This window comes from Mobula hypostoma, chromosome 24 (assembly GCF_963921235.1).
Source record: "Mobula hypostoma chromosome 24, sMobHyp1.1, whole genome shotgun sequence".
NCBI classification, from domain to species: domain Eukaryota; kingdom Metazoa; phylum Chordata; class Chondrichthyes; order Myliobatiformes; family Myliobatidae; genus Mobula; species Mobula hypostoma.
The window spans coordinates 42,055,270-42,071,556 of NC_086120.1; the positions used below are offsets into that span (position 1 = coordinate 42,055,270).

The 16,287-nt window shown below is 39.8% G+C and overlaps 1 protein-coding gene across 4 annotated transcripts in view; it reads left to right on the forward strand.

Moving 5' to 3' along the window:
* The window catches only part of LOC134337415 (protein strawberry notch homolog 2-like), a 186,344-nt gene that overhangs the window by 119,224 nt on the left and 50,833 nt on the right, over window positions 1-16,287 (forward strand). For all 4 annotated transcript variants that reach the window (XM_063032390.1, XM_063032393.1, XM_063032391.1 and 1 more), the window contains 3 exons: window positions 8,237-8,390; window positions 10,811-10,987; window positions 14,355-14,452. In XM_063032390.1, the coding sequence (XP_062888460.1) occupies window positions 8,237-8,390; window positions 10,811-10,987; window positions 14,355-14,452 (429 nt within the window). The remainder of the gene's footprint in view (window positions 1-8,236; window positions 8,391-10,810; window positions 10,988-14,354; window positions 14,453-16,287) is intronic.

Below are 16,287 nucleotides of genomic sequence, written 5' to 3' on the forward strand. Positions count from 1 at the left end.
CTCAGGGTAGTATACTGTGACATGTCTACACTTCAATAATAAATTCGAACTTTGATTAGTCCTCTGTGTTTTACTTCTTCTGTGTTACTCACTAATCAGTGACATTTAGCAAGACAGAACCCTTAAATCTTGTGGTTCACATGATAGAAAAGATGAGAGGAAGGTGTCTCCTAAAAATAAAATCTGTGGTTGCAGAGTTAACTTTCTGGGTGGTAAACAAGTACATCAGATGTATGGAAGAATTAGGTTATGTTATGCTGATGTTATACAATGCTTTACCCAGGATTGCACATCAGTCAAACTTAGACAATCTGATATTTTAACTGCACTCAATACCGTGCTGTGCCCTTAACTGTGCTATATTTATTTTTAAATACTTCAGGTGTTTGACAAAGAAACTGCATTTCAGTTGCAAGGTACTTGCATGACTAATTCAAAGTTCAAAATAAATTTATTGTCAAAGTACATATATATCACCATATATAGGTACTACCTTGAGATTAATTTTCTTGCAGACATTCACAAGTAGAACAGAAAAATGCCACAGTATCAATTAGGTTCCTTGGAAGTATTTGGGGACCGAAATTAGCTCTTGGTCATTATCTCTTTTTTTTGCTGTCTGTACAATTTGTTCTCTTTTTGTGCTTGGGTTTTTGATGGTTTCTTTGAACAGGTTCCATGGTGTTTCTTTATTCTCTGGCTGTCTGTTGGAACATGAATCTCAGGGATGTATATGTACTTTGATAATAAATGGACTTTGAATCTTTGTCTTGTTGGATGGTCCATTGGGATTAGAGATGACTGTTTCATTGAGTTCTGAGATGAGTAATAAGCCCTTACAGAACCAAAGATTTTTCTGCAGATAGGATAGGAAATGCTTGATGGAACTGGTGGGTGGGTGCTTTGTGGGATGGTGCACTCAATTCGCAGCTTCGAAGTGTGCTGCTGATGCACCGACTTACTGAATAAACTTTCTCTACTTTAAATGGTAGTGGCCCAAAGATTCTAAGGAATCAGGAGAGATATTGCATTTCTTTATGAAGGGTTTGAGCTCAACCTTGATTGTTTTCTTCTGTCTGCCTGATAATCTCTTCCTATGACAGGGATTGAATAGAGCAACACACACAAAATGCTGGAGGAACTCAGCAGGTCAGGAATAAAGAGTCAATGTTTCCAGCAGAGACCCTTCATCAGGACTGGAAAGAAAGGGGGAAGAAGCCAGAATGAGAGGGCAGGGAGTGCAAGTTAGCAGTTGAGGGGAAAGTTGGTGGGGAGGGGTGATGAAGTGAGTAGCTGGGAAGTGTTAGGTGGACACGGTAAAGGTCTGAAAAAGGAGAAATCTGATAGGAGAAGACAGAGGGCCATGGGAGTAAGGCAAGATGGAGGAGCACCAGAAGAAGGTGAAGGACAGTTGAGGAGGGAGAAGGACCAAAACGGGAGCCAGAATGTGGGGGTTGAATAGAGTGTCTGACGTGCAATAGATGTGGCCTGTCCAACATAACAAACTGATAAAACCAGGTCCTCAGTGCTCTGGATATTGGCCTGGAAAAAGACACTGACAATGGTTCGCTTATCCTTGCAAAATATTTGGAGGATTTTGCAAAGTCAATGTTTGTACGCTTCTTTCTCCAGTGCCTTGAGGTATCCCCGTAGGTAGTCCAGGTCTCAGAAGCATTTAGCAGGGCAGGAATCACCGCTGTAGGTGCACCATAAGTCATACTCTATACCTCAGGTCTTGAACTTCAGATACCACTTTCCTCAAATGAGCCAAAGGTTGTGCTGGTGCATTTGAAGTCAAAGTCTGCCTTCACTAAGAAGAAACTCTCACAATAAACAAATTGGTCCACTTTTTCCAGGGCCTGGCCATGAAACTTTACTGTCATAGGGCAAGTTGATGAGTCATTTTTCTTGTGGTTGGTGTAAGACTCATTCTGTTATGTGTTTCAGTGAATAAGTCAGTGTTAACTTGGCCTCTAAGCCCATGCAGACACATGCACATCCATACACTGTATCACTTACCCCATTCACCCATCCTCCCAGCTATGCTGGTTTGTCAGCTTCCAGCCCGAGCCTATTCCCAAAGCTTTGCTTTGCCATGCATCCAGTCCTTAGCACCAGCCGTAAACGTATCCTCATTCCAAGCTGCAGGCTTCAGCTGCTCACGTCTTTATGTTCCCTACTTCAGGCTTCAGCTACACACCTAGCCATGGTCATGTATGTTAGTGTACTTATTAATGTTCTTCCTGCGCCCTCTGACAGATCGGGTAGCAACCTTGCTGTTTCTTTAGCATATGCTTTACAAAGCCGAGTTGCTAGCTTGACGCTCAGCCCAGCGCAGATAGAAGGCATGCAAGGAGCTGGCTGGATTCAGACCCGGGACTACTCGCCCCGAAGTCCAGTGGATACCACTACACCACCAGCCCCAATTCAGAAATTCCATTCTCTTGGTTTCAATGGTGTTGAATTTTAGATGCAGATTACAAGGTACGTACACTCAGTGGCCAGGAGATGTCTAATAGAATGGCTGCTGAGTGTGTTCCAATATAGATGACGGAGGACGAATACCTGCACTTTGATTTCTTATCCTTTGTGTGATTCTGCTAGCAGTTTTCCAATTTTGAAGATGTGGGCAAACCATCACAGATGGAATTAATGGCCCAGCTTTTACAGTCAATGTCAAATCAACAATATTTCTTTCTGATATATACCTTTTACGATAATCTCAACAAGAACAGGGATAAACAACAGATTTTTCCATGACCCCCCCCCACCCCATAACATTATTTCGTGCAGCTGTAAAGATGACACAACGTGAGATAATTTATACTAAACCCACAAGATCAGCCAAAACCAACAAGATAAGATGAACAAGATTTTTTAAAAAAACACCCCCAGACTCTGCCTTAACTCTCTTGTGAGGCCTTTGGCACTTAAAAGCAGCAAAACATTTAATCTTCAAAGTATTGAATTGCTTTTGATGTATTGTTACTGTTGCATAGCAAAGGCAATCTGTTATTGAATTAGTCTTTATATGTTTTTTTTCTGATCCTTGCTCATTACCTGCATGTATTAAAAAAAATGCTGACACATAGCTATGTGTTAGTTGTTAGCACTGGGTGCTCAGAAGAGCTATCATCAAAGCTTTATTTGAGAGAATTAGGTATTTACTTGAAAAGGGGCAATATTAAATGAAATAATGTAGAAGAAGGAGGTTATACTATGTAGTTTACATGGGAAAATGATTTTGAAACTCAGTTGGGTATGTTTTGAAGGTGTGACATTCTGTATTAATATCAGAGACCTCAAACACACTAGGTGGAGGTGAAATATCTCATCTTGATTGCACTTTTTAAAGAAGGAAATTGCACTATTGAAGGAATTTAAACATTATAACCTGTCCCAAAATGATTTGGTATTTTTTGAAGTATAATCATTGTAATGTAGTAATTGTGAAAACCATTTTGTCTGAAGCAAGTGCTCACATATGTCTATGAAATAGAAACCAGATATTATCAATGATGAAGTAGAGGAATATATTACTGAATGATGGAAGGAACTCCTGTGCATTTCTTTGAATGGAGTTATTAGTTCTGTAACATCTTAATGGTTTTAGGAAGGGAAGGAATTCCATGGACTCAGTGATGAGACTGAAATAAGAAGGGCCCAGGCAAATTAAGAGTCAGTAGTTGCAGTGTTTTTTGACATTGAAAAAAGCCTATGATATGATGTGGAAGGAAGGATTGTTAATTAAACTGCACAAAATGGGGGTTGGTGGGAAAGTTTTTAATTGGATTAAAGTTTTTTTGTTTAGTAGAAAAATTCAAGTTTGGATTGGATCAGAATGATCAAAACAGTACATAGTGGGAAATGGCACACCTCAAGGTAGTGTGATTAGCCCGTTACTTTTCATCATTATGATCAGTGATGTCTTCACAAAGATACCAGTGGATATAGGTAGGTCACTGTTTACAGATGATGGGGCCTTGTGGAAAAGAGGCAGGAACATGGAGCATATAATCAGGAAACTACCAGGAGCAATTGATGGAGTGGGGTTATGATTGGGGATGTAGATTTTCAGTAGAAAAAACTCAAACTGCATATTTCACCAGGAAAAGAATTGAGGTAGGGAAGAAGTTAGGATGTATGGGATTGAATTAGAAAGGGCTGGATCGTTTAAATTTCTGGGATTTATATTTGATTCACGATTAACATGGGCAGACCATATCAGGAAAGTTGAGGAGAAATGTAAAAAAGTAATAAATGTGATGAGATGTTTGACTGGTAGGGAATAGGGAGCAGGTTGTTCAGCGTTGAAGAGAATGTATGTGGCTTTAGTAAGATCTGTGTTGGACTATGGAAATATAGCATATGGATCAGCAGCTAGGTCTCTTATAAGGAAACTGGATGTGATTCAGGCTCAGGCTTTGGGAGTGTGCAGTGGGGCTTTTAAAACATCATTAGTATCAGCCGTACAGGTAGAAATGGAAGTAATGCCTTTGGAACTAAGAAGGATGCAACTGGATGGCAAACTACTGGGCTAATTTGTTGGGGCACAATGATTCTCACCCTGCAAAAGGAGTGTTGCAGGAGTGCTGGGAAAATGGGAGGTTTCAGAGGGATAACTTTAGTTGGGTGGGGAATGGTATTGTTAAAGAATGTGGAGTGTTTGATCTAAGGATAAGTCCTTCAGTACTTTATCCGGTTGTAGCTCCTTGGAAGCTTGTATGGCCCGACATAGACTGGCATTTGTCAGAGGCAAAAAGGAAAGGAAAATATAAAATTGATTTGGTAAGTACATTTAACTGTCATGTGATGGAAAAGTATAGTGATTATACTCATATTTATATGGATGGTGCGAAGGAACCTGAAACAGGAGTGACAGGGTTTGGGGTGCTACACCAGCAAAAGAAATTGGAATCAGCAGAAGGACATCTAATAAGTTAGGGGTGAATACAGTGGAGATGCTGGCAGTGTTGGTTGCGTTGCAATGGGTGGAGACAGCTAGACAAGTCAAAAGTGTTGATATGCTCAGATTCATCCTCAGTTCTAGCAAGTTTAAGGTCTTTTCACTCAAACAGTTGGCAAGATGTACTTTATGAAGTCCTTCAGTCAGTCACAAGAATTGCAAATCAGGGAGGTCAGGTAAAATTTCTATGGGTTCCAGCACATGTAGGGGTGAAGGGGAATGAGAGGGTGGATGAGTTGGCAAAGAGGGTATTAAAGAAAATGTAGAATTGCACATTAGTATCAGTAAAGCAGAAGTTAAGTGTGTAATCTGGGAAAAAAATCAACCAAATGTGGCAAGAAAGATGGGACAGGGAGGGGAAAGGGAGGTATTTATATCAAATACAAAAAAGTGTTGCAGGTACCAGGGTAGGTAGTGGATGCAGAAGAGAGGAAACTGTGGACTAGGTTGAGGCTGGGGCACTGTGCATTAAACAAAACATTGAAAATGATAGGGAAACACCAGACAGGATTGTGTGAGGAATGTCAGGAAAAGGAGTCAGTAGAACATGTAGTTCTGAGTTGCAGGAAGTATGGGATAAAGAGAGAGATGATGAGAATTAATCTAAGGGAATTGGGGGTGCAGGAATTCACATTAAAAGGGTTGCTGTGCATGGGTGAGAGAGCACAGGTCAGGGTATTTTTAGCTTTCTTAAGGGGTACAGGGTTTTTTTTTATAGGATATATGGGGTGTCAGGGAGGGGTGGCACCTCTGGTGGGGTAACATGTCGCATCGTTTTCAGGGCAGTTTGTCCACCTTTGGTCCCCACCTGGCACTCAGCTCTCATCTGTGGCTCCCTGGAGCTGTTTGCATCCGACAGCGGCCACACCCCGGGCAACGGCTTCAACAAGCCGGCTAAACCAGGTGAGGGTAGCCGGCAGGTCTCAAACCCTCGGTGAGATAGGGAGTTGTCTATCCCAGCATGTGAAGACAGACTCCGGCGGATTGAGCGGACGAGACCAACGGAAGTTCCAACGGTCAAGAAGGCAGTCTCTGCAAGCATCGTGGAATGCATAGAGCACAACAAGACACAGAAGATGTTCTGGTCATCCACTGCGCCTAGTCCCATCTTCAGTCATCTCAACTCTTGTCTTGCCACTGGATCCAGATGGGAATTGGGAAGAGAGAGTGAGGCTGACGCTGCACAACTCTCCCTCACTTAAATCCAAATCACACGCTAGTCTCGGTACCATAAAAGCTGGCTGGTGGCGCAGTGACATCAGCGCCGGACTCCAGGAGCAAAGGTTCCCGAGTTCAAATCCAGTCGAGCTGCTCCCAGGCACGCTTTCCATCCGTGCCAGGTTGAGTGTCGAGCTAGCAACTCGACCTCGTAAAAAATACTAATGGTGTCGAGGTCCTCATCGATGATGATGACGAACCTTAAACAGGATATGATGGATAAGCAGGGATAGGGTACTAGGATGGCCAAAGTGGGAGGATAAAGTGTAGGGTAGGGTGTGTGTGTGTGTGATTGGATGAAGGGATTGAGAATGTAAGTCTGTTGCACACTCCGGAGCAGAAAGTGGCGGTAATGCACCATTAAGCTGGGTGCCAACCGCCATAAAACAAGACGAAACCAGAGGACATGGGTTAAGGGTGAAGGGGGAAAAGTTTAAAGGGAACATTAGCAGGGGCTTCTTCACGGAGAGTGGTGGGAGTGTGGAATGAGCTGCCAGACGAGGTGGTAAATGCGGGTTCTTTTTTAACATTTAAGAAAAAATTGGACAGATACATGGATGGGAGGTGTATGGAGGGATATGGTCCATGTGCAGGTCAGTGGGACTAGGCAGAAAATGGTTCGGCAGGGCCAAAAGACCTGTTTCTGTGCTGTAGTTTTTCTGTGGTTTCTATGGAGAAGGAGAAGAAGAACATCTTAGTGGGAGATAGGAGGGGGCCATGGTTTAATATTATCTGGAAAAATAACACCTCTAGAACCCTTGGGAGTGCACAAAAGTGTCAGTCAAGATTAAGGTTTTAAACCCTCAGAAAAGAAACTGTTCGAGAACTTTCTAAATCAAAACCAACTGTGGTGCCAATCAGCCTTTGGCGTTGTGGGATGCATTTCTAACTACATGAAGAGGAAGAATTGTGCAGTTTTCTGGAGCTGAAAGGAAGAATTGACGTATCTTCTATGATGGTCATCTGTCAAATGAAGCAGGATTAGTTTTATTGTACTAAAGAGAGAATGGATTTTGGTTTTGAAAGAGAATTTAAAAACCACAGGGAAAAATTCTAAAACTTCCGTACTGCTTTTTGGAAGCAATTACCACAGATTACTAATTATGAAAGCCTAATATTCTATATCCTGTGCAAAGAGATGGAAGTGTGGTGTTGCATGAGTGCTGCCTGCGGCTCTGCCCTGAGCTAGCCCTATCCTAAACACAGAGGCGGTATCTATAATGGCATGCTATCAGTTCAAACAGAAGACTGTCAGGGCCCGGCTTGGGCTGAAGTTGATAATTAAGGCACATTCTTATCATTTTCAGAGGAGTAGCCCAAAGCTGTACTTCCTTTCATTCACTGGAAAAAGAAATAATAATTAATAGAAGTGCACTAGGCTGGGATTCGTCCATGTGAATTGTGTTTCATGTTTGTTACTTTTAAAATTAGCTTTATTTGTCACACGTACATTGAAATATACAGTGAAATAAGTTGTTTGCATCAAATCAAATCAGCAACGATAGTGCTTGGAGCAACACTCAAGTCTCACTGTGCTTCTGGCACTAACATAGCATGCCTACAACTCAAAAAACATAACTGTATATGTTTGGAATATGGGAAGATAGCAGAGTACCCAGAGAAAACCCTCTGGAAGAAGATACAAACTCCTTATAGACCAGAGGTAGGCAGCCTTAAGCACAAAAGATTTTCTAGCATGCGTTATTCATTAATTTGAGGCAAAACATAACTGGATGTACTTAAATGGATAATTCCCATATTTCAAGTTTTTTAAATGGCATTTATCTGGCCCACCATCCGCTCATTAATACGCGATCCGGCCCACAGAGGCAAAAAGGTTGCCTACCCCTGTATAGATACTGGCAGGAATTGAGTCCCAATTACAGCTCCCACTGTAGTAGCATTACACTAACTATTACATTACTGTGCTGCTCTCATTTAACATCATACATATCATTCCGCCAAAGGTATCTCATGAAATGATTTGATCTTAAGTATACATTGATAATGGCCTAATATCTTACAATTTTCTCTTTTTTTTTATTCCTTTAGTGGTGTTGGTGCAATGGAAATTGTTGCTATGGATATGAAAGTTAGTGGCATGTATATTGCAAGGCAACTGAGCTTCGCTGGAGTGACATTCAGAATAGAAGAAATACCTCTTGATGAAAATTTCAAACTTGTATACAACAAAGCAGCTGTGCTGGTAAGGAGTTAAACTTATTTCAGCAGTTTACTGGTTTTTGATTATCTTAACTAAGTATTTCAGAATACATTTGTGCAATTATAAATGTCCATGTGTAGCTATAGTAATTCAAGTAATTTGTGATTACCAAAACAACAAAATATGGAACGCATCTTATGTGTAAACTAATAGAACAAAATCTACAAACGATTCAACCAAGGAGATGAAAATTCCACGTATATGAATGGAACAGTAAATCAGAATTTCTATGCTTGGTCGTTATGTGGAGAGCAACAAAATCCACAATCCCGCACTAACTAACTAAACAACATGATGAAAAATTACAACTCTACTTTATCGATTAACACCAGTGTCAGTCTTATTAGGGAATTGTACTTCACTTGTTCTCTCTGCAGGCAGTGAATGACTTACCAGCATTTTTTCGGTTAATGATTTAAGCTATTAACCGTGACATGTACAGCTTGCAACACTTACTCAGAAATGGAAAAAATTGACTGGGCAGAAATTAGACTTCAATACTGAATTTGAAAGGCAGTTTGTTTGTGGGCGTAATAGGCTCGATTTTCCAAGGGTAGGAATTGTGATTGTCCTACGTATTCAAAAAACCATTCTATTTTCTATTTTTAAAGTTGTTAACTTGATAAGGATGAGGTCATCTCCAGATGTTTTGGATTGCCTTTTGTGAGAGTATTCCTTTTTTGCAGTTTGTCTCATTGTGATTTACACTGCCATTTACTATCAACAACATCTAAAGATATTTAATAGCATTTTGTTTTTTTCAAATAGTCTCTTGACAGATTGCATAAAGTAAACTGGCAAATGGAATTTAACCTCATTTTTTTCTACTGCGCTGCACCAGTGCCTGTTGCCAGAGATATGCACTCAGTGGCCACTTTATTAGGTACCTCTTGTACGTAAAAGTGGTTACTGAGTGTATGTTTGTGGTCTTCTGCTGCTGTAGCCCATCCACTTCAAGGTTCGATGTGTTGTGCATTCAGAGATACTCTTCTGCACACCACTGTGGTAATGCATGATTATTTTAGTTACTGTTAGCTTGATCCAGTCTGGTCATTCTCCCTCTGAACTCTCATTAACAAGACATCAACAATCATTCCATGGTCAAAGTCACTTAGATCACATTTCTTCCCCACTCTGATGTTTGGTCTGAACACCAACTGAACCTCTTGACCATGTTTGCAAGCTTTTATGCATTGAGTTGCTGCGGCACGATTGGCTCATTAAATATTTGCATTAGCGAGCAGGTGTACAGATGTTTATGTGTATTGTATGGTTTAATTGTTGCAAAAATGACAGAAAATACACATTCTGGATTGTGTTGTTAGCACAATTAATGCATTCTGGTAGAGTTTTACCACATATGGAAAATCACAACCAATTTTCCTCAGCTTTCTCTGCCAAGATTACAGCTGATTACCAATATAACCAGTGGGAAATCCTAAACATTGCATTTACATGTGCAAATTTTCGAATTCCTCCACATCCAAAATTCCAAAGTTCTCCTAATTAGACCTGTCTCATTTACGCCCAAGGTTCTGAGGTTCTGGTTTGTCATTCTCAAATAGATAAATTTAATGAGAAGCAGCCTGCTTTTGTAAAATTTTGATTAAAAAAGGGAAACAACAAATAAACAGTTCTTGTTTTATTGTGACTGAGAAATTTACTGTTGACAACATTTTTATTCCATTGTCCTACTCAGTTGAGGAACTGACCATATCTTTCTTATAGGGACATTACAAGCTATTTATTATTGGTAGTTGCTCTATTTATTATGAGACTGTGCTTAATCACTGAGTGTCACACTCATTACACGCAAGAACTATACAAGATACTCAATAAAATTTCCACATTGCTGAAGCATACAGCTATAAATTATTTAAGGAATATCATGAGTAAGAAGTGCATTTTCTTTCTCAAGCTCCATGTTCTGGTAATTATGCAGAAATTTATTTGTTTGTTTATTTATTTATTGATATAGAGTATGGAATAGGCCCTTCTAGCCTTTCGAGTTGCACTGCCCAGCACAGCAACCCCCAATATAACCCTAGCCTTATCATTGGACAATGTAAAATGACCAATTAACCTATCAACCGGTACGGCTTTGGACTATGGAAGGAAACCGGAGCACCCGGAGGAAGCCCATGTGGTAACGGGGCGAGCATGCAAACTCCTTACAGACAGCGACGGGAATTGAACCCGGGTTACTGGTACTGTAAAGTGTTGTGCTAACCACTACGCTACCAAACCGCCCCTCACTTGACTTGATATCAAGTTTTATTTATATGACAAATATGATGCAAAATGATATGTTACTGCTTCTGATGTAGAGTTTCTGAACTATATTAGTATTTTTGTGAGTAAATTTATATTTTTAGATTAATTCAGAGGGTTTTCTTTTCCAGTGGGCTGAAGCAATGAATGTATTTCAACATGCAGCAGAACTAATTGGCTTGGAGTCCAGAAAATCTCTGTGGGGGCAGTTTTGGTCTGCACATCAACGCTTCTTCAAGTATCTGTGTATTGCTGCTAAAGTTAGACGTTTAGTAGAAATAGGCAGGCTTGAGCAGCAGAAAGGCAAGGTGAGAGGACATTCTTTTTCACGTTGTGATATTGTATAATGTTTAACGGAAATAGCATATTACTATTGATATGGACATTCAAGATCAAGATTCAATATTGTTTAATGTCATTTCCTGCACAAAAGTGTAAAGGAGAATGAAAGAATTGTTACTCTGGATCTGATACAATACTAAAAAGCCACAAAAGATAAAGATGGCTATCGCCCAGTAGCGCTCACATCAACAGTAATGAAATGCTTTGAGAGGTTGGTCATGACTAGACTGAACTCCTGCCTCAGCAAGGACCTGGACCCTTTGCAATTTGCCTATCACCATAATAGGTCAACGGCAGATGCAATCTCAATAGCTCTTCGCATGGCTTTAGACCACCTGGACAACACAAACACCTATGTCAGGATGCTAACAACAGGAATTCTGCAGATGCTGGAAATTCAAGCAACACACATCAAAGTTGCTGGTGAACACAGCAGGCCAGGCAGCATCTCTAGGAAGAGGTGCAGTCGACGTTTCAGGCCGAGACCCTTCGTCAGGACTCTGTTCATCAACTGTAGCTCAGCATTTAATACGATTATTCCCACAATCTTGATTGAGAAGTTGCAGAACCTGGGCCTCTGTACCTACCTCTGCAATTGGATCCTTGACTTCCTAACAGAAAGACCACAATCTGTTCAGATTGGTGATAACATATCCTTCTCACTGCCGATCAACACTTGCGCACCTCAGGAGTGTGTGCTTAACCCACTGCTCTACTCTCTATATACACATGACTGTGTGGCTAAGCATAGCTCAAGTACCATCTATAAATTTGCTGGCGATACAACCATTGTTGGTAGAATCTCAGGTGGAGACCAGAGAGCGTACAGGAGTGAGATATGCCAACTAGTGGAATGGTGCCACAGCAAAAACCTGGCACTCAATGTCAATAAGACGAAAGAGCTGATTGGTAAGAGGAAGGAACACATACCAATCCTCACAGAGGGATCAGAAGTGGAGAGTGTGTGCAGTTTCAGGTTCCTGGGTGTCAAGATCTCTGAGGATCTAACCTGGTCCCAACATATCGATGTAGTTATAAAGAAGGTAAGACAGCAGCTATACTTCATTAGGAGTTTGAAGAGATTTGACATGTCAACAAATGCACTCAAAAACTTCTATAGTTGTACCGTGGAGAGCATTCTGACAGGCTGCATCACTGTCTGGTATGGGGGATGGGGGGACTACTGCACAGGACCGAAAACAGCTGCAGAGGGTTGTAAGTCTAGTTGGCTCCATCTTGGGTACTAGACTACAAGGTACCCAGGACATCTTCAGGGAGTGGTGTCTCAGAAAGGCAGCGTCCATTATTAAGTACCTCCAGCACTCAGGGCATGCCCTTTTCTCACGTTAGGAGGTACAGAAGCCTGAAGGCACACACTCAGCGATTCAGAAACAGCTTCTTTCCCTGTGCCATTCAATTCCTAAATGGACATTGAACCCTTGGACACTACCTCACTTTTGTTAATACATAGTATTTCTGTTTTTTGCATGATTTTTAATCTATTCAATATATGTACTCTGTAATTGATTTACTTATTATTATTATACCTTGTTTTTTTTCTTCTTTATTATGTACTGCATTGAACTGCTGCTAAGTTAACAAATTTCACGTCACATGCCGGTGATAATAAACCTGATTCTGACCCTGATTTATGATTCTAAAAAAAAGATATAAATACATAAAATAGCTGATATACATTGATTGTATGTCAATAAACTGACACTCGGCGCAAGAGAGACTGTATATAAGTTGACTGCCAGGAAATAATAAAGTAGTGGTGGTTGGGATTGTGGAGGGGTGGGTTAGTCGGTGGAGATGTTGATCAGCCTTGGTGCTTGGGGAAAGTAACTGTTTTTGAGTCTAGTGGTCCTGGTGTGGATGCTGCATATTTGACATCTGTTTCTGAATATGGTTTGGATCCTTTAAGTTGATGTAAGTCTCCATAATGTTTTACATAGCCTTTTTTTTTGTACAGAGCCTTTTGTGAATAGGCAGAAGAGAATCAAAATATATGATCAATATATTTAAGAATTGCCTTGAAATCAAATCACTTCAAATGAATTTAATTGTACACACAAGAGACTGCAGATACTGTTCAAAGGAAATTTATTATCAAAATATATATACTTTTGATAATTAATTTTATATATCCCCGTATACAACCCTGAGATTCATTTTCTTGAGGACTTACTCAATAAATCCAATAACCATAATGGTATAATGAAAGATCGCACCAACAGGGTAGATATCCAGTGCGCAAAAGACACAAACTGTTCAACTACTAAAGAAGAAAGAAAGAATAATGATTTTTTAAAAATTCAATAAATGTCGAGAACATAAGTCCTTGAAAGTGAGTCTATAGGTTGTGGAAAAGTTCAGTGACGGAGCAGGTGAATTTGAATGAAATTATCCCCTCTGGTTCAAGAGCCTGATTGTTGAGGGGTAGTAACTGTTCCTGAACCCGGTGGTGTGTGTCCTTCTTCCTGGTGTGTTAATTCTTGCTGGAATCTGAAGCAAAAAAAAATGTGCTTAATTAACTTAGCAGATCAGGCAGCATCCGTGGAGTCAAAGTAGTAGTGGACATTTCAGCTCCTACAGCAAGATCTCAAATCTGAAATATCGACTATCCAAATGAATTCAGTTCTTGCTCATCAGATAGTTAATAGGTACTTATTGATATATATCTGTTAACTGTATAGGCAATACTGGAACAAATATAGTTTTATAATTGATGGGGAATCAAGTAAATATATAGATTAATATATTTTTCATGGAAAAATGGTTATGTAACTTTCATTGGCCATATTTTGTAAACAGTTTTAAGCACTATTTTTCCACATTTTGCTATTTTTCATATGGAAGCATTTACTGGATGTTAAATTTTTCAAGTAGACAAATTCCTGCTCCATGAGCATTGTAGATACTATAAACATTATTTCTGTGAACTTAAGTACCATTCACTCTTTCCTGCCCATTCTTGTATTTAATTAGGCCACAGCTGTTCTGTACTTATCAGTTTTGCTGCCCCTAAATTTATATTATTTTCATATCCTCAGCTCACAAAAATAGATGAATCTCAGTCTGAAGAGTTCAAATAAACCTGTATCCACAGCTTTCTTAAGAACAGAATCCAGTCATGTGCTTCCCTGCAATCTCTTCCATCGAAACAATACACATGAGGAAAAACAAGTTAAGTAGCTGGTCATAAACATGAGATGCTGCAGATGCTGGAAATCTTGACCCATTAAGTAATTGGTCCACTTGCCAGGGTGCTGAATGTAGGAAGTCACCATTTCTTCATCTTAATTGTACTTTACTGTCTGATTCTTACAGTGCATTGTTATAGGACTGCAGTCCACGGGTGAAGCTCGGACACGAGAAGTACTTGATGAGAATGATGGCCATCTTAACCAATTTGTATCTGCTGCAGAGTAAGTTAAAGATGCCAGGCTGCTTCACTTAAGTAGTGTATGTAACTTTGTGGTTGCATATTTGATATAATTTGAACAAGGTTAAAACGATAAAATAATGCTGTGCTTTTATTTTAAAAATACAAATAGATAAAAACAATTTTAAAGCCAAAATTTACCTGTAGAATATTACACCTGCTTATTGAAAGAGCATCCTCGTCAATGAAGGGACCTGTGTGAACTTAAGGGTTTTTAAAAAATTGATGAAGGTGGAAACAGCAGGTTCACTTCTGTTAGGTCTCACCCGTACAAGTAACAACCTTGCCTCAGGTCCCCAGTTATACCTACAGATCAGGACATTCACTGTTCTTCCCACCATCCCATCAACCCTCGCCATCACAACATCCCCAGCTATAGACTGACTACAAGCATTAGTGTAATTTTTTCCCCAGAGGCCCAGTCGAATCACGATTCGTTAGTGAGGGCAAATAAAAATAAGGTAGGGACAAGTGGAGCAGCCATTATTGGAGTGGACCAGTGTTTGTGAGGAGGCTTTAGCTAAACAGGCTTGGGCAAGATAAGTGTCTTCATTCTTCATCTGTTAGTGCAGTGAGACTGGTTCAGGGAGCTCTGTTGTGTTCTTTGTATGACTTGGGAATTCTGGGAGACCTCCAGTCTCCAAGATAACCACACCTGCACCAGGTGCACTGAGCTGCAGCCCCTCAGAGAGCGTGTTAAGGAACTGTAGCTGCAGCTTGACCTCCAGGAAACAGAGGAGGTAATAGATAATAGCTACAGAGAGGTAGTCACCCCTAACTTGCAGGAGGCAGATACTTGGGTGACTGTCAGGAGTGAGAAGAGAACAGATTTGGGGACCTTTTATTCGATATTTTCATTTAATGTAATATTTACCCTTCTTGTTTTTTTTTCACTGTTTTAATGGAGGTCGGGATTGAGGACGTGATTTTAAGTTTAACTCTGTTTGGTTTCAAGTTAGCCCATTGCTTTGCTTTGCTTTTAGTTAGTTGCACGGTGGGTTTTTTTTGGGGGGGTTTTTTTTTCTTTTTTTCCATTGATATATATAAAATCTAGTATACTATTATGTTATTTTGGTTTCTTATGCTTAAATTACATTGTTTGTAGTATTTTCTTTTTGGTATTGTTATCTTTTGGAATTTTATTATACTTTAACATTGTATTAATGTTTATATGGCTTACCTTTTTTGTATACTTACTCAATAAAAAGATTTAAAAAGAAAAGAAAAAGGAGTGAGAAGAGAAATGGGCAACCAGTGCAGTGTACCTCTGTAGTCATTCCCCTCAATAATACAAACCCCATTTCCAGAAAAGTTGGGTTATTTTCCCAAAATGCAATAAAAACAAAAATCTATGATATGTTAATTCACATGAACCTTTATTTAACTGACAAAAATACAAAGAAAAGATTTTCAATAGTTTTACTGGCCAACTTAATTGTATTTTGTAAATATACACAAATTTAGAATTTGATGGCTGCAACACACTCAACAAAAGTTGGGACAGAGTTAAAATAAGATTGAAAAGTGCACAGAATATTCAAGTAACACCGGTTTGGAAGACTCCACATTAGGCAGGCTAATTGGTAGCAGGTGAGGTATCATGACTGGGTATAAAAGTAGCGTCCATCAAAGGCTCAGTCTTTGCAAGCAAGGATGGGTTGTGGCTCACCCCTTTGTGCCAAAATTCGTGAGAGAATCGTTAGTTCAAAAAGAACATTTCTCAGCACAAGATTGCAGAGAATTTAGGTCTTTCAACATCTACAGTACATAATATTGTGAAAAGATTCAGAGAATTCAGAGACATCTCAGTGCGTAAAG